The sequence below is a fragment of the Elaeis guineensis genome, chromosome 6, assembly GCF_000442705.2.
Source record: "Elaeis guineensis isolate ETL-2024a chromosome 6, EG11, whole genome shotgun sequence".
NCBI lineage: Eukaryota > Viridiplantae > Streptophyta > Magnoliopsida > Arecales > Arecaceae > Elaeis > Elaeis guineensis.
The window spans coordinates 1,048,028-1,067,437 of NC_025998.2; the positions used below are offsets into that span (position 1 = coordinate 1,048,028).

At 49.6% G+C, this 19,410-nt stretch overlaps 1 protein-coding gene and 1 long non-coding RNA gene across 2 annotated transcripts; one reads left to right on the plus strand and one right to left on the minus strand.

Moving 5' to 3' along the window:
* Positions 1-766: 766 nt before the first annotated feature.
* LOC105049264 (aspartate--tRNA ligase 1, cytoplasmic) lies at positions 767-6,649 on the plus strand (the record flags this gene model as incomplete). The annotated part of the gene is given in 12 exon segments (XM_073258816.1): positions 767-876; positions 1,106-1,180; positions 1,182-1,220; positions 1,707-1,803; positions 1,806-1,996; positions 2,075-2,129; positions 2,132-2,184; positions 2,355-2,408; positions 3,197-3,276; positions 3,368-3,483; positions 5,372-5,486; positions 6,376-6,649. Coding segments are annotated over 12 exon segments (1,112 nt in total), but the record flags the coding sequence as incomplete, so codon positions are not given.
* A 183-nt stretch (positions 6,650-6,832) lies between these two features.
* Positions 6,833-8,545, minus strand: LOC140858392 (uncharacterized). Its single transcript, XR_012141954.1, has 3 exons — positions 7,672-8,545; positions 7,373-7,467; positions 6,833-7,296 (listed from the first exon to the last, which is right to left on the minus strand). It is a non-coding gene; the product is annotated as an uncharacterized lncRNA (long non-coding RNA).
* Between the last annotated feature and the right edge of the window lie 10,865 nt (positions 8,546-19,410).

Here is a 19,410-nt window from a genome sequence, read left to right on the forward strand (position 1 = left end):
TAACCAGAAACAGAAAATCAGAACTAGATCTTAGCTCAAGGCTTTTTATCGGGAGATGAGGAAAATCATGGGGACCTTGCTGAGGTCTCTACTCATTCTTAATATTTGTTGACAGTTTGCTTGAGGCCAGGTTTTGTGATTGGTTGAGTTTCCTGAATGCTGAGTTTTAAAATAATTTTTATAGTTCCACTGCCACTGCCATTATCCTTCGCCCTCTGGCCCTCCATTTTATTCTTTGATGGGGTCTAGTACATGTGATATACAAAAAAATAACTCTAAATCCAAGCCTTTATCCCTGTTTGGCCCCTTAGATGAAACAATAAGCTGTCGATCTCTTATTCAAGTGAAGAAAAAATGAAACCAGTTACTTCTTTCTTTATTTGGCTCTTGTAGGTAATATTCGAAATTGTTGTTAATTTTGAGGCTTCATGCTTATCAGTTTTATGCATTGATGGAAAAGCATCCCATTGTTTAGTAGGAAAGTGGGAATATGTTGGTACCTGCCAGTTGCTGAACGCAATGAACTTGATCTTTTATCTCTATCCTCTTTCACCCCTTCTCCCTCTCCTTTTTTCCTCCTCAAAAATAAAAAATAAAAAAAAAGAAAAGTCTTTTCTATTAGCTTCCTACAAGTGGTGTTACACTACCTTGATAAATTGTATATGTATTTCTCCACAGATATTAGTGGTCTTTTGCTATGGAAACTCCAGTTTGGTTTATCTTTTCTGAGTAACAGCAATCTCAGCTGCTGACGGTCTTTTTGTAGTGGAAGTTCAAGTAACGAAGCTTTTCTGTGTCAATAGAGCTGTGCCGAATTTGCCTATCAACATTGAGGATGCAGCACGAAGTGAGATGGAATTCAAAAAAGCTGAACAGGTAAGTTTTTATAACTAAAAAAATTTAAGCAACAGATCTGGTGGCATTTTTTGCTTGCATGTTGAAGTAACACACGATGACAAATTGATTTGATGGAAGCTGTGTTTTCCACATAACAGTTATGAGTTCTACAATTTGGGAAAACAGATTTATATTCTAGTCACTCATCTTTTCATTGTAAACTTTGCTTAACGATCAAGTTTCTAATGCAACAATTGGAGTGACACAGACTGGAGAGCAGCTTGTTCGTGTTGGCCAGGACACACGCTTGAATTATAGAGTTCTCGACATACGCACACCTGCAAAACCAAGCAACTTTCCGTATTCAATGTCATGTTGAAGATGTAAGTGCACAATCTTTTTAACTGACATCAAACTTTGCATGTATCTGCAGTCTTATGAAAACAAACGTCCTTGTAAATAGAGATACTTAGATTTTGTGAGTCCTATTTAAAGGCACAATTGGTTGTTAGGTTATGCAGAAATATATTTGGTGCCTAAACTGAGTTCTTCTTTTTCTTGTGTGTGCGTGCGCGCGCGCGCATGTGTGTGTGTGTGTGAGAGAGAGAGAGAGGAGGCAGATCCCAACTTACTTTCTTCAAGATAGCGAAAAAGGATTCAACCACAATGCATGCTTTCTCATCATCTGGTCGATCAAACTGACAAACAACAGGAACTGCCTTGAATTTCCTTTCTAGATGAGCATCTCTTCCTTGCATTGTTGGAATTTTTTGTTCTATTTATCATATTTTTTCAAAATATAAAGAAATAATGTCGTTATAATCATAAAAATGGAGTTTGGATTGGGAATTAACCGTGCACTGGTGCAGATATTTAGACGATCTCTGCTGTCCGAGGGATTTGTCGGGATCCATACTCCCAAGCTGGTATCTGGATCAAGCGAAGGTGGTGCAGCTGTATTTAAACTGACTACAAGGGTCAACCTGCTTGCTTGGCACAATCACCTCAGGTTCATAAGCAAATGGCAATATGTGGTGGTTTTGGACGTGTATTCGAAGTTGGTTCTGTATTCAGAGCAGAAGACTCCTATACACATAGGCATTTGTGTGAATTTGTAGGCCTTGATGTTGAAATGGAGATCAAGGAACATTATTTTGAGGTAGAATAAATTGATGTGCATCTCTGAGTTCAGTTCATTTATCAGCTTAACCATCAAAGCTTGTGATTGTTTATGCAGGTTTGTGATATCGTGGACTGTTTGTTTGTTGCAATGTTTGACTATTTGCATGAAAACTCCAGAAAGAATTGGATGCAATCAACAGACAATATCCCTTTGAGCCTTTAAAGGTGAAGGAATTATTTTTATATCCTTTAAAAAGAAAAATTGCTAAATAATTGAATCTTAACCACTGGATATCTCTATCCCTGTCGATGAATGTCACACAAAACTCTTTTATTTCCTGACTTGTGCCTGCCTATCTCTGTTTTTGATTGTGCTTAGTCTGTATGCATTGCAGTACTTGCGGAAGACCTTGCGACTCACTTTTCTGGAGGGTGTTAAAATGCTTAAGGTGCTTGCCCTCTGCCTGGCCTTAGATTTCATTATTGATATCATTTTGTGTGCAATTTTGAGTTTCTCCTCTGCCAATTGTCATTTTTGTGTTTTTCATTTACTCTTGTCATATACCTCCCTAGAATCTTACATACTAGAAAAGGAATTATGGGGCTGATGTTTTATTCTTGGATACAAGAATTGGATATGAGATTGAAGTAGGACATAAGTTTTGTTGAGTAATTATCCTTGGGTATTGGCAGCAGTTGTTGGCTGAATATAGAAGATGGTTGCTAAATATACGAGGATTACTAATTTACAGTGAATTACCCATTATCTTGAATCAAATGGATTGAATACAAATTTCCAGTCTAAGTTCATGGGCATGCAACTACCGAACTTAATTGTGACAATATGCAAGATTTTTTTTTCCTTTTTTTTTTTGAGTAATGATATTATTTTGAAACTTGATGCATATAACTTTTTGTAACAGTTTTAACTTCACATATTATCATATCCTGGAACATTAAATTTATTAGCTCAGCAAAGAGACGCAAAAACAAGAAGTGGATGATTTAGGGGATGGATTTATTGAATTTTCTTATGATCGAAATTGCATCGAGTGAGTTGAATAAGGCTGACTGGCTGTATAGCTATGAATTTGTAAGAAGTTATGCTGCAAAAACAATGGACCTGTAAAGCTATTTTTAAGTTCTTAGTCAACTAGCAGTATATCCAAATAAAATTGTGGTTGGAGTGATGTGGCTTTTCTTTCAATGACAAGATCAGTTTGACTGATTTTAACAGGAAGCTGGAATAGAAGTCAATCCTTTTGGGGACTTAAGTACGGAGGCAGAGAAAAAATTGGGTCAGCTTGTTCGTGAGAAGTGAGTTTATAATATTGCTATTAACTTTTTCATTCTCCTTTCTTACAAGAGCTGTTGACTAAGCTCATGATCTTCTTACATGCCAACACAGATATGACACTGATTTTTATATTCTTTATCGGTATCCTTTGGCCGTGAGACCATTCTACACCATGCCCTGTTATGATGATCCAGCATATAGTAATTCATTTGATGTCTTCATTCGAGGTGAGAAGTAAATTCTTTTTGTTGATTACTGAAAATTATTGATGGTAGTTTATAGTCTCAGTGATTTTTTATGGTGACAAGCTAATGAAAATTGTATACTCTGATAACATTTTAAGTTCTAGTGGTACCATATACATATGATGAATTTCTTCAAATTACAAAGTCTTCTTTTATGTGACATGCATGCCTTTTTTCCTGCCTAAAATGAGGTCAACCAGGCATGTGATTACAAGTATTGTTGTAATTCAATTTTTGGACATTATATAGAAAATCATGCAACTCTTCCATGCTCTGATTCGATAACGTGAGTCAAAAGTGTTAATTAAATTGCACATGGATTTTATGTTGTCTGTAGTGTTCTTTGCCATTAAATATGTAGTCTGACACACGGTTGTTGGATGGTATGAAGAGCATGTATTCGACTAGTCATAGGGTACAGCGCGACCTGTGCAAAGCTAATTATAAGTGTATGATATATTGCAGGCTTACATGGGTTCTTTATTTAGTCAGATTGTACATATGTATGACCAGATCTACTTGTGTTTAATATTGTAATCTAATGATTTTAGTGTCTTAATTTGTTCCTTCCAAACTGCTATAATTTTTTTTGGGCTTCTTCGTACATATTTTTAAGACCTACATATGAGAAGCAAGAAAGACATGTCTTAGTATATTTTTCATGAAAAAAATTGGTTTAGGTTGGTCAAGAATCACGTTTGAACGATCAGAGCATGCCTACCATCCACTAGAAAGCAATTAAGAGTAGCCTACTCATAGAAAGCTAAAATGAAGGTTCTACTGTATCTTCACCGGCTTTTTTATCAGTCCTTATTGGTGTATATCCAATGCAGGTGTATTGCCGTACATATGCAACGTTAGCCAAGCGTGTTCTAGCCATTTGCCTGCACATCAGCAGCATGTTATTTCTTATTTTTGCTGTGATGATGTTGAAATGCCATACCTTGTCAGTGCCAATTCTATATTTCAAAATTCTCCTTAGGAATCTTGACATAATTTTCATTTTTTCCTTTTATGTTTTTTTGACCTTAGTCTAGTCTATTCATCGTCAACTATGGAGCAGGCAAATTTATAATGCATTTAAATTGGTATCTAAGAACAGTTTTAATGATAATTCCTATGTTTATCCTTTAATCGTAATTCTTTTGGCAAAGGATGGTCACATTCAGGAGTTAGAGCTGAGAATGAGTCAATCTTCTCCTCAGACAAGGCTTCTCTAATCTATATATAGTTTCTGATTCTGAGGTTTTATCAGGTGCTTAGTTCCGATAAATTTTGTAAGTTAGTAGCTTTTTGCATCCCTTAAACTTTGCTGATTAGTGGCTTGTATATGTTGGAGAACAACATATTCAAATGTAGCAAATGCCCTTGGCAGGACTGAACGCCATTAATTGGTTAATATTTTAAGTCAAGTCAAAAATACCATGTTTACATGGCTTCCTAAAGCTCTCTGTTTTCAGATTAGGCCATGTACAATCAGAACAAATAATATCTGAATAAATAATAACACATAAATGTTGTACATCCATTAGTATCATACTTTTTCTGGAATATACAAGAACCATGCTCTTCGGTTTCCTACCATCATATCTGGACTATATATGATGATTATAGAATCTGAGAATTTGCTAAAAGAAAATGACATTACCACTTATATTTGAAAAAATATAATTTATTCAAGAGATGCTGTGCCAAGTATTAGATGCCCATCCATGTCTGAGTCCTGTTACTTTAGTTGTCATGATTTTGAGTCACATAGGATAGTTTAGAACTTGGGTATGTGTAGAAAGTTGATTCCAATAACATTGTAAAATATGCTGGAAATATACAATTTCTACTGTGCTCTAATCGGTTTTGACATTTCTTCCAGGCGAGGAGATAATTTCAGGGGCTCAAAGAATACACTTACCTGAGTTATTGACTAAACGTGCAGAGGCATGTGGAATTGATGTCAAGACTATATCAACGTATATTGACTCTTTCCGGTATGAAGTCACATTTTTTATTTATTTTTCTTCCACATTTTTGTGCATTTTCTTTTCTTTTCGTGTTTTTCCAGTAAAAGTGACAGTTTTTTTTGTGAATATGCATGCATCAATATGAAAAGCTGAAACCCTGTGTTGTCTGTGGTGCTCGTGTCAGAGGAATGGTTTGGTAGCTGAAGCTTCATAATTGTTAACCCATGTAAACTTGTACTAAAATTGGTTAGAAATGGTAAAATGTTGTCAGATTTAGAAATTTTAATGATTGGCTTCCAATTAGGTGTTATAATTTCTCACCTTCACCATAGAAAACCTAAAAACAGGCTGGCTCTCTCATGCTTTATCTTTCTCGTCTCATGCATCGTTTGGTTGCCATATTGATAGCTGCATCCCAACGGACTAATAGGGTCTGTTTGTTCCAGTTGCATGCGTGTAGGATCTTTCTTAGTTGTCAGCAGAAGACCTGTATTAATACCCAGGATGCCAATTTCTCCCAATTTGCAACTTGAAGGTCATAGCCAATGTGCATCTTGTAATCTATTCTTCTGTGGGTTTTTCATCTGTGGTCCACCTGGTCATGTATGACTGTAGCACTTTTGATAATTTATTTAACTAGCTTATTCATTGTAAAAATCAGGAAAAACAGGGGAGAAAAAAAAAAAGAAGAAAGAAAAGCAATTTTACGGGAATGAAGTGTTAGTGCCTTAAAGTTGCTTATTTCTGAAGTTGTCAGTGTTGATTAGCACAGCTCCTCCTTGGTCCTTGCACTGTATCGAGAGGAATGGTGTCGTAAATGATCATTTTTATGCCATGCTTGATTTTAAAATGGATGCTTGGTTCATATGTGAATCATGAATTTTGCTTTATGGTGATCTGCTTCACTTTATTGCAGGTATGGTGCACCTCCGCATGGTGGGTTTGGTGTGGGCCTGGAGCGAGTTGTTATGCTTTTCTGTGCGCTCAACAACATACGCAAAACATCACTGTTCCCTCGTGATCCACAGCGGCTGGTTCCGTGACAGTATTGTTCTTCAATAATTCCACTTTAATAAAGTATTATTGGCTATGTTGACGCAAAATCACACAAGCTTTTTGACATATCCAACAAATGGAATGCATTCTGTTGACATCTATGTTAATTGAATTAAAAGCATAACATTTTGGCCTTTTGATTGTTAAGTTACCTGGCCTTTATTTCCTTGTGCACCTGTTGGAGGGGATTTTTTTTCCTTTGTTATGCTTCCGATGGGCTTTCTATGACAACACTAAAAATCCATGGTGTTTTTTCCTGCTGTTCAACTATGTTGAATCTCATCCTGTGCAGCAGACAATTTAGAGACATCTTCTTTGCTGGAAGAATTGTCATCATTTTATGAAGTAATAATTCAGGAAACCATATATCAAGGTGGAAGGAAACCATAAATTGGGAGCCGAAGGTGACAAAAATGCTTCTCTCATCTATTTGGGTTCTGCTTCACAGATTCGTGTGTCCTACATTTTCTTTCAGCATTTGCTTCGCAGGTTTGTATTTTGCACATATTCTGTTGGTGCCTGCAACTTGGATTTCTTATGCTGCATTCTGTTGTTATCCATTGTTGGTTTTCTGCTTGAGGTGGAGTAATGAGTCCATTGTTTTTCTGGTTCTCTTCGAGCAAAGGAAAGGAAATCATCGTTTTTCATTTTGTACCTTGCGTTCTCAATTTCTCGTGCTGGTTCGTTGCTTGCACTTTAGGATAGATGCATGGTTAACCAAACCAGGTTGACCATAATCGTCCATGGAAGGGGGGCTGTGACATGTTATGCTACTGCTACCCTGCTAGCGTACAAGTGATTAGATGTTGAATAAAGCTTCAGTAAGTACTAAATTTGGAGACACACAGCAGGGGGACCTGAAAGCATACACTCTGTGTCTCATCAGGCTGTGGAGAGTCGTGAAAGCATACAGGTATCAAACCAGACGAGACATGAAATGGAAGACTGGATGCTGTCAAACCAGGGGAGAAGAGAAAAAAAGAATTAGCATTTGAAAATGTCACGATTTTTGATTCAAACGTGTATCATATATGATACATGGGGAACTTTGCTTTTTGGAGTTATAGCGAAGAAGACCTACAAAATTATCATAACACATACAAAGTCCCATGCAACCACTGGAGCCCTGCTTGCTACCTCCCTCCCATTGACCTACCGTTTTTGCAGGCTACGCCTACAGCCACAGGGAGGCCAAACCGGTGAGTACCATCATGGTTCACCCTCAATGACCAACTCGTGCTTGTTTGGTTATGCCAGGGGATAGGGTAAACATAGGACGATATAACCTTGATCTACCAAGAGTTTAGAAGACGGAAGAAGTCGCTATCTTACGTCCTCGCTGTTTAAACTGGTGGAACAACGATGCTTTTGGCTTTGGAGGAATGGTAACAACAGAAGCATTTTGCAAAATGCCAACTACAAGATGCAAACACTTTGGACTCCTCTTTCACCTAGCATAGATAAGGAAAACCAGCTCGAAGAGAGGACTAATGCTCTAGAAATGATCGAGATACAATGTGGGTTGTTACCGGCAGAAATTTTGGAGAAAATGTGAATGGCAAAAATTCTGGAGAAAATGTGAAAGGCAAAAAAAAAAAAAAAATCTTATACTCTGCGTTTTTAATTCTTCCATACCCAGTAAACAAATTACAAATCTATTTTGAATAATGAAGAGAAGTGGGATAATGTGACTCCACATGCAGAGGATATATTCTGAAATGGAACGTTAGATGAGTTGTTTGAGCCTAGCAAAATGCGGCTGCCGCAAAAGAATTGTGCTAAAGTTTGACGGAAAATATATCAAAGGATGCAACGAGTAAGTTCCTTATTAGGAAATTTAATACTTTGGCTGTTGATAAATCTGTTATAGAACACCTGCATGAGATGATATGTATTTTTAATAGTTATAAACTACACAACATGTATATGAATGAAACCAAAATTATATCCTTTACTATTGATAAACTTGCTCGATCATGGAAAGATTTTAAAAGCTTGAAACATGAGATGATATTCCTTTTAAGGATTCGATTAACCTTTTCATATTAAGGAGCAATACTGTTGGGGATACCCACCGACCGACCGACCGTCTGTCGGAGGGCCCGACCGTCTGGCAGCCCGACCGACCGCTGTCGGAGGGCCCGACCTGGCAGCCCGGCCGACTAACCGACGACCCGACGGACGACTCTGCCTGGCCGATCATAAGTCGGGCGACAGGCCGACGGACGCCATCAGCGGCTAACTGCGGCCATTCCACGGTCCATTCCCGACCGACTAAACCCAGAGGTCCGTTAGCCGACCCACATGAAGCTCGCCGACCGACGGAGGAGTCCGACGCCACTCTGCTGGCCACCGACCCTGGGTCGGCCGACTCCACCAACCGCCGTACGGCCGCCAGACGTTGTCAGCTCTGACACGGACATGCGGCACGGTCACCTAGGGGCGTTGTCCCGCCGAGACCGGGTCAACCCTGGTGATTAGACGGCTACACGGCGACGTGACAGCCTACAGTGAGTTGACAGTTCCTCACTTGTCCGCGCCATTAATGATGGCGCCATACCGTGCTCCACTATATATACCGGGGAAGGCAACAGTGCAAGGGATCGATCCGCCCTCTCTCCCACATACGCAGGCTCGCCCCTCTCTCTCTCTCTCTCTCTCCCTCTCAGAGCTCTCTGTCTGCATTTCACTGTTGCCCAGTCACCTCTCTGACTTGACCGTCGGAGGGTCCCCACCGGAGCCGCCTCCGGTCAGTGCGGACTTCCTTTTGCAGGTGCACGCTTCCCGGCGATCGGGCGACGAGGCGATTGGCCGCAACAGATTGGCGCGCCAGGTAGGGGACAGCAATGACAAAGACAAGAGCTCAACGATCGAGAATCACTGGGTCGGCAAGGCGTTCTTCCCGCCGGGAAGAAGCCTCCCCGCCCCCACTGGCGGCGGAGCCTAGCTCTCCGCACCCCGCAGTAACCACGGAGGCCCAGATTGCGGCCATCGTGCGGCAGATACCGTGCTGACCGACGCAGTCAAAAGCCTCCAGCAACAACCGGCGGCCCGACCTATGCCTTCCAGGAGTAGCCGCCGACGGTCGCGCCGACCCCCTGCCGCCTCCAGGCGAGCACTTCCAACAGCGCTCCCACGGGGAGGAGGAGGGTCGACCTCGGCGGCGACGAACCGACGGTCCCAGCGGCCCTCTCCTTCCCCGTTGGAACGGGCGAGGAAGGAAAAGCGGCCGCGCACACCGTCGGCCTCTCCTTCAGAGTCTTCCGGAGGCTCCACACCTGGGGTCTCCCAGCATCGACGAGCGGACGACTACGAGCGACGGTTCGAGGAGATCGACCGCCGACTCGCCAATTGCAGATGGACGGCCAGAAGTCTTCGAATGACGTCGACTTCCAGACCGCCCAACCTCTCTCCCGACTGGTCCTCGACGAGCCGATTCCCAGTCGGTTCAAGATGCCGCACGTGGAGCCCTACGACGGCTCCACCGACCCAGTCGACCACCTCGAGAGCTATAAAGCTCTCATGACAATTCAAGGGGCAACCGACGCTCTTTTTGCATCGGTTTCCCCGCCACACTTCGCAAGCTGCCAGGGCTTGGTACTCCGGTCTTCGATCGGGCAGTATCCATTCCTTCGCGCAGCTCGAGCACTCGTTCGTGGCCCATTTCAGCACCAGCCGAAAGCCGCCGCGAACGTCGGATAGCCTTTTCTCCCTCAAGCAGGGGGAAAACGAGACGCTCCGACACTTCGTGGCGCGATTCAACGCTGCCACGCTCGAGGTCCGGGACCTCAACGAAGACATGGCGGTTTCAGCCATGAAGAGGGGCCTGAGGTCGTCCCGATTTACCTATTCTCTGGACAAGACCCTCCCCCGAACATACGCCGAGCTATTGGAGCGCGCATACAAGTATATGCGCGCGGACGAAGGAGCGTCCGACCGACGCTTGGTCGAGCCCAGGGGTCCGAAGGAGAAACGAAGAAAAGGTCGGGAGCCCGCCGAACCAAGCCGGCCCCCGGCCGGTAGTCGGCTTTCTCCACCCCGACAGATCCAAAAATCACCCCGCCGACAGACTCCAAGGTCGGTGCGTCCCAGGTATGACTCCTACACTCCTCTCTCCGCTCCCCGTGCGCAGATCTTGATGGAGATCGAGGGGAAGGAATACCTGCGACGGCCTCCGCCTCTGAAGGCAAAGGGCCTCGACCATCGGAAGTACTGCCGGTTCCATCGGAGCCACGGCCACGACACCGAGCGATGCATCCAGTTGAAGGACGAGATCGAAAATCTCATCCGCCGAGGGTATCTCGGCAAGTTTCGAAAGGGTCCGCCGACCCGACCGACTGCCGATCGATGCCCCAGCCGACTGAAGAGGCACCGACTAACCAGCCGACGGCCGGAGTCATCAACATGATTTCCAAGCGGCTGGGATCGGGGACGTCTACAGGGGGGAGCCGACCAAAAAGCCACGACCGAACGACGTAATCACCTTCGCGGAAGACGACGTTCGGGGCATCCAGACTCCCCACGACGATGCTGTTGTTGTGTCGGCGACAATAGCCAATTACGATGTAAAACGAATTTTTGTTGATAATGGAAGTTCGACAAATGTTTTGTTTTACTCGACCTTCTCCCGAATGCGACTGCCGACGGATCGACTTAGTGGGGTCTCCACGCCCTTGATCGGCTTTGCCGGAGACACCGTCACGACAGAAGGAGAAATCACCCTGCCCGTGACGGTCGGTACCGAACCACGGCAAAGCACGGTCTCCCTCATCTTCGCGGTCGTCCAAGTCCCTTCGGCCTACAATGCCATACTCGGGCGACCCGGACTGAACGCTCTCAGGGCGATCGTCTCGACGTACCATCTCCTTGTTCGATTCCCGACCAGAAACGGAGTCGGGGAGATGCGCGGAGATCAACAGCTCGCCCGACGATGCTTTCAAATCTCCGCCCAAAGCAACGAGACAAAGGATCCCCTGACAATCGACAAACTGGATCAACGGGAGGAGGAAGAGCGGGGTTCGCCGGCCGAGCAGCTCGAGGCGATCCCGATAGGAGAAAATCCCGACAGAAAAGTTTGGGTCGGGTCTCAATTGCCCGACGCCGAACGCCACCGACTGGCGGAGCTCCTGACGGCCAACGCCGACATATTCGCATGGTCGGCAGCTGATATGTCGGGCATCCCTCCGGAAACAATGACTCACCGACTCAACATCGATCCGACGATGAAACCGGTGAGGCAGAAGAAAAGGTCCTTCGCCCCAGAAAGGCAGAAGGCCATCGACGAGGAAGTGGACAAGCTGCTCGAAGCGGGCTTCATTCGCGAATCCACGTATCCCGATTGGCTCGCCAATGTCGTCATGGTCAAGAAAGCCAACGGGAAGTGGAGGATCTGTATCGACTACACCGACCTCAACCGAGCATGCCCGAAGGATAGCTTTCCACTCCCAAAGATCGACCAGCTGGTGGATGCGACGTCCGGATTTCGACTGCTCAGCTTCATGGACGCCTTCGCCGGGTACAATCAGATCCGGATGGCGCCTGAAGACGAGGAGCACACCGCGTTCGTGACCCCCAAGGGCCTCTACTGCTACAGGGTGATGCCCTTCGGATTGAAGAACGCCGGTGCCACCTACCAGCGACTCGTCAATAAGGTCTTCAAAGACCAGATCGGCCGCAACATGGAAGTGTATGTGGACGACATGCTGGTGAAGAGCACGCAGATCCCGGACCATGTTCAGGATCTCGACGAGACCTTCCGCACCCTTCGACGACACCGAATGAAGCTCAACCCGACCAAATGTGCCTTCGGGGTGACCTCGGGGAAGTTCCTCGGATTCCTCGTTTCTCAGAGAGGGATCGAGGCCAACCCTGAGAAGATAAAGGCGATCCTCGACATGCGTCATCCGAACACCAAGAAGGAGGTCCAGCAGCTGAACGGGAGAATCGTCGCTCTTAGCCGATTCATTTCCCGATCAGCTGAAAGGTGCCTCCCGTTCTTCAAGACCCTGCGCCAGGCGAACGGTTTTTCTTGGTCGGATGAGTGCGAACAGGCCTTTGAAGACCTGAAGAGGTACTTGGCTTCCCCGCCGCTGCTCGTAAAGCCGCAGATCGGGGAGACCTTGTATCTCTACTTGGCTACATCTTCTGAGGCGATCAGTTCGGTGCTCGTTCGGGAAAACGAATGCCGAACCCATCAGCCCATCTACTACATCAGCAAAGTGCTCCACGGCGCCGAAGCCAGATACTCGGAGACGGAAAAGATGGTCTTCGCCCTGACCGTCTCCGCGCAACGGCTCCGCCCATACTTCCAGGCCCACGCCATCGTGGTACTCACCAACCAGCCCCTGAGGGCCGTACTGCGCCGACCCGACACATCCGGACGACTCGCTAAGTGGGCAATGAAGCTCAGCGAGTTCGACATTCAGTACCGACCGAGGCCTGCCTTGAAGGCTCAGGTCTTGGCCGACTTCATCGCCGAATGCCCGACGACCGACAAAAGGTCGGGAGCGGAAGGCCCGGGACGAGATTCGGTCTCTGAGCGGGACCCGATCTCCACCTGGGTACTTCACATCGACGGAGCCTCCAACGCTCAGGGAAGCGGGGCCGGGCTCCTGCTCACGAACTCGGACGGGGTAGTCACCGAATACGCCCTCCGGTTCGACTTCAAGGCCTCCAACAATCAAGCCGAATACGAGGCACTCCTCGCGGGCTTGAGGATGGCGAAGGAATTGGGCGTCGACAGCCTCCGGGCATTCTCCGACTCTCAGCTGATCGTGGGGCAGGTCAAGGGCGACTTCGAGGCGCGAGATCCGACCATGATCCAGTATCTTCAGAAGGTAAAGGATCTCGTGGCCCGCCTCGGGTATTTCGAGATCTCCCACATCCCCAGGACGGAGAACGCTCGTGCCGATGCTCTCTCCAGATTGGCAACGTCGGCCTATGATTCTTTAGGTCGGACGTTTGGCGAAAACCTCCAACAGCCGAGCATTGATCGGGTCGAAGAAGTGCAGCAGCTAACGTCCGAACCAAGTTGGATGGACCCGATCGTCCGGTACTTGTCCGACGGGACCAGTCCCAAAGATCCCGCGGAGGCCAAGCGACTCCGATGGTCGGCGTCACAATATGTGATCATGGACGGCCGACTCTCAAGAGGTCGTTCTCCCTCCCTCTGCTCAGGTGTTTGGGACCGACCGACGCCGACTACGCTCTCCGAGAGGTTCACGAAGGAATTTGTGAGAATCACTTGGGGGGCAAGTCCTTAGCCTTCAAGGTCTTGCGACGGGGCTACTACTGGCCGACCATGCGAAAGGATGCGGCAGAGTTGGTCCGAAGGTGCGAGCCATGCCAGAAGTATGCCAATATTCAGCGCCAACCGGCCAGCCAAATCGCTCCCCTTGTCGCTCCGTGGCCCTTCGCTCAGTGGGGAGTCGATATTCTCGGCCCCTTCCCACCGGCGTCGGGCCAAAGGAAGTTCATCGTTGTCGCCATCGACTACTTCACGAAGTGGGTCGAGGCTGAGCCCTTGGCGCAGATCACCGAGCGGAAGATGGAGGACTTCGTCCAAAAGTCCATCATCTTCAGGTTCGGATTGCCGCACACCATCATCACCGACAACGGGCGGCAATTCGACAACCAAGACTTCAAGGACTTTTGCGCCAGGTTCCACATCCATCATCGACTAACTTCAGTCGGGCACCCACAGTCCAATGGCGAGGTCGAGGTGACGAACCGAACCTTGCTCCATGGACTCAAGACCCGACTGAACGAAGCCAAAGGTCTCTGGGTCGACGAGCTGGGCTCCGTCCTATGGGCTTACCGAACGACCCCCCGTATCCCGACCGGGGAGTCGCCGTTCAGTTTGGCCTACGGGACAGAAGCTATGATCCCGTTCGAGATTGGCCTGCCATCTTCAAGGGTCGAGCAGTACCGCGAGCCGGACAACTCCGAAAGCCGGAGGGCCGACCTAGACCTCCTCCCGAACTGCGAGATGAGGCTCAAATCCGAATGGCCTCATACCGACAGAGGGTCGTCCGGTACTACAACGCCAAGGTCAGACCAAAGCTCTTTAAACCTGGCGACCTAGTCTTGAGGAAGGCGGAGGTGTCGAAGCCCTTGGACCAAGGGAAGATGGCTCCCAACTGGGAAGGACCCTACAAGGTTGCTGACACCTTCGGGCCGAGAGCCTATCGGCTGGAAACCCTTGAGGGAAAAACCATTCCCCGGACTTGGAACGCCGACAACTTGAAGCTGTATTACCAGTGAATTCTGTAATTCAATCATCGGAATACAAGTTCAGTTTGAAAAATCGGAGTTCTAACTCTTCGACTACTGATCGGCGCTCAGCCCCGACGCATCGACGCGGACCTGGAACCGACGACACATCGGCCCCTTACTCGGACCGATGCATCTACGATGACGGGAGTTTGTACTCCTTCTACGGTCGAATTTTCGGGCAGAATCCATCGGCCGACTGATCGATCGGGCCCCGACCGAAGAAAGGCTAAAAGCCCACGCGGCTGTTGCCGCGACATTCCGACCGGACTACGGCCGGTCGAGGGATATTCGGCTTACCACCGTCTATCACATGACACGACCTGCGGCCGGCTGAACGACACTCGGTCCGCCACCGTCTGTCGAAGGACATGAGAACCCGACGCAAGTGCTTGGGGATCCGACTTACTATCGCTCCCCCGACACTGCGCCGGTCGATGTTCGAGTGAACGCATCTACGGAAGTCCGACTACCGAACCTTACCAGGTTCGATCGGATCCCGACTTAACAGATGCGCCCGAATAGCGACTACAATTATTGAAAACCGACCTAAAGTCGGGACACAAGCTACTTCGGAGCTGTGCAAGCCGGTTGAGTCCTACCGACTTACCCGAGTTGGCGACTTCTCTAAGTTGGCGACTAGGGTTCGACATTACAGCGATAAGAAACATTACAAACAAGAAGCAAAAGAGAATACAATTTCATTCATTGATTAAAAGAAATTACAAAGTCGGGCCGAAGCCGATTACATGTGTTCTCAAAAAGAAACAAAAGGAAGACAGTCGGCTGGACCGATCATTCGTCCTGGATAATCTCTTCGACCGACGGAGGATCGGGAAGAATCGGCGTCTCGACCATAAGCGGCGCTGGGTCGGCGGCGGAAGGATGTCCTTCAGTCGGCAAGGGACCTCCGGTCGGCTCCTGCTCCGGGACGGCTTCCTCCGTTGGGATGATGTCTCCCGACTGATGGTCGGCCTCCTCTTCGGTTCCGTCCTCTTCGGCGAGTAGCGGCGCGACTCGGCTGACGTCCACCTCCGGGTACAAGGCATGGACGGCATCCCGACCATCTTCGAACCCGACCCGGTAGGAGGCGAAGCCCGATTCGAGCATCTCCTCCTTGAACCGGTCGGAGGCCCGGAAGTCCTCAACCGCACGATCAGCCGACTCCCTCGCCGACCGTGCCTCGTCCTCAACGTGGGCCAGCTCCTCCTTCGCCAACTCCGCCTCGGCCCTGGCAATTTCGGCGTCGATTTGGGCGATGGACAAGTCCTCTTCGGTTTCCGCGAGCTTCCCCAGGCTGACCCGAAGTTGCTCGCGTTCCCCTTGGAGTTCGGAGGTGGCACTGTCCCGTTCGCGTCGAAGACGACGCACGACCCGACCTTTGTGCTTGGCCTCCTTCTTGGCCGACTTCAGTTCGGCCATAAGCCGGGAGACCTCGTCCGTCAACTTGGCCTCCCGGTCGACCGACTCCTGTAGCTGGTCGACTAGCATCGTTCTTTCGGCCTCGGCCGCCGCCGACCTTTCCTTGAAGGCTGCCCGAACGTCGCCGAACCTTCGGTATCCGGCCTCCAACTCGGACATGGTGAAGATCAGCTGCCGACGGAAAAAAGCTTTGTCAGAATTATGTGGCAAGCAAAAATTTTTAAGGGAAAAGGGGACGCGAAGCTTACCTCCACCATCGACGGGTAGAACCGCGACAGCATCTCGGTCACCTGCCGAGATCGCAACGACTGAACGTCGGTAGGGAGGAGGATCCCCTGGCACAACCTCCTCGCAAGGTTGTGATCGGCCAAGGCCGATGCACCCTCGGGGTAGTATGCGCTTTGGGGCATTGATCTCTCCTCCTCCGAGGGCTCCATCGGGGCTTTCCCCCGATCAGCTGCCCCGACCGACGGGGCTGGCAGCGATGGGACGCTGGAGTTCGACCCGGCGCCCCCCGTTGCGCCAGCGGACGCCTCCGGACGATGTTCGGCTTCCCGAACGACATCCGGCTCCACCCGCGGCGGCGAAACCGCCGACACCCCTTCGGCCACTCCCTCGGTCGGCCTCTCCTCGACTCGGACGGTCGGAGCCGCAAGGGCTATGATTGGCTCCGACCCCTCGGTCGCCGACGCTTCCACGGTTGGCGGGACTGGGGCTGGTCTCTTGGAAGAACGCGAAGGGCCTGCCCCCGACGCTGGCCTCTTCCTCGCGGTGGCAAACTGACGAATTTCGGCGTCGGTCGGCCTCATCCTCGACGGTGTCCCTGCAAAACCGACCACTGTTAAAAACCGGACCGGAACTACCCTAAAGCCGAACAAAAAGAAAAATCTGGGGAATCGGACGATACCTATTCGGGGGACCAGACTCAGGCCGGCATCATAGAGAGCTTGCTCGGTAACAAGCTCCCTCTGCTTCGGGACCAACATGTCTTTGAGTCGGTGGAAGTCCTCCCGGTCGTCCACGTCGACCCGACTGTTGTCGTTGGCCTCAGTTCGGGGTACACCCCAGCGAGAAGGAAAGCCCCAAGAGGAGGAAGAGGAAACAAAGAAAAACTGGTTCTTCCATCCATGAATGGACGATGGAAGACCGGTTATGAAGGCAAGACCCTTCCGGGGGTTGAAGAGCCACCACCCTCGGGCCTTAGGGTGGGGTCGGAGCACGAAGAAGGCCCGGAAGAGGGAAACGCGGGGGTTGGTCGGCAAGAGCTGACACAACAGCGCGAAAGAAATGATTAGCCGGACAGAGTTCGGCGCCAGTTGCGCCGGACAGAGTCCGTAGTAATCAAGCAGATTCCGGACGAACTCCGGAATCGGAAGTCGAAGACCCGCACGAAGGTCCTCAACGTACAGCCCCAGGTCGCCGGGCGGAGGGTTGTTGACCCGACCGCCGGCCCCTGGAGCATAGAGCCGAAACTGCTCCGGGATGCGATAGTGCTCCCGAAGCTGATCGACGTTCGGCCCCGAAAGCGAGGAGGCCTCATCTTCCGGAGCCGATCGGGTGTCGTCGGTCGGGTTCCCCGACCGAGCTCCCTGAGTCGGTTTCCTGGTCATTGTGCAGGAACCGAAAGAAAGGAAAGGAGGGAAGAAAGCAAGAAGGGGAAGGAGGACCACGAACCCGATGGACCCTCCGGAAGTAGAGAAGAGCTCTGCCCGCGACGACCGAAAAATCGCCCGGACAGAGTTTCCCCAGCAAATGGCAAATGTGGGTCAGGGTCCGGGAGGTCCTATATATATAGGGCCGACCGACGGCCGAGATGCTCCCGCGCCGACCAAGGTCCCCCAGATGCGCGACGCGTGGCGCCCGCCGGTTGGCTAAGGATTCGGCGCGCTTCGCCCCGGGACGCCCGCACCGCCTGCATTAAATGCCGGAGCGGGCGCCGGCCAACCACCTTGACACGCGGCGCGCGGGGGTTGGCTCCGCCGTCGGCCGCCCGCGCCGGTCCGCGTTCCCGATGGGACGCCTCATCCACGATCGGCGTCGAATATCCGATCGGCTGATGCGGTATCGTCCGGCACCCGATCTTCTGGCACCGACGTGACGGCTGACAACGACAAGACGTGGCGTCTGACACCTGACGCCGGCGCGACTTCCGGCATCGACTAGACGTTCGGATCACTGGGATTCGTGAGATGTCTGACAACGGATCAGCCGGCGGTACGGTCGGATCTGCACATGCGACAAATCCACTCCCAGTCGTCCGGCCTTGCTACCCGAATGAAGGCATCGACCAGCTCTCCACCCGACTTGGGAGTGAAGGGGGGCAACTGTTGGGAGATACCCACCGACCGACCGACCGTCTGTCGGAGGGCCCGACCGTCTGGCAGCCCGACCGACCGACTATCGGAGGGCCCGACCTGGCAGCCCGGCCGACTAACCGACGACCCGACGGACGACTCTGCCTGGCCGATCATAAGTCGGGCGACAGGCCGACGGACGCCATCGACGGCTAACTGCGGCCATTCCACGGTCCATTCCCGACCGACTAAACCCAGAGGTCCGTTAGCCGACCCACATGAAGCTCGCCGACCGACGGAGGAGTCCGACGCCACTCTGCTGGCCACCGACCCTGGGTCGGCCGACTCCACCAACCGCCGTACGGCCGCCAGACGTTGTCAGCTCTGACACGGACATGCGGCACGGTCACCTAGGGGCGTTGTCCCGCCGAGAACTGGGTCAACCCTGGTGATTAGACGGCTACACGGCGACGTGACATTTTCACGGCGGCTCTGACAGTCTACAGTGAGTTGACAGTTCCTCACTTGTCCGCGCCATTAATGATGGCGCCATACCGTGCTCCACTATATATACCGGGGAAGGCAACAGTGCAAGGGATCGATCCGCCCGTCTCTCCCACATACGCAGACTCGCCCCTCTCTCTCTCTCTCTCTCCCTCTCAGAGCTCTCTGTCTGCATTTCACTGTTGCCCAGTCACCTCTCTGACTTGACCGTCGGAGGGTCCCCACCGGAGCCGCCTCCGGTCAGTGCGGACTTCCTTTTGCAGGTGCACGCTTCCCGGCGATCGGGCGACGAGGCGATTGGCCGCAACACATATATATATATATATATATATATATATATATATATATATATATATATATATATATATATATATATATATATATATATATATATATATATATAT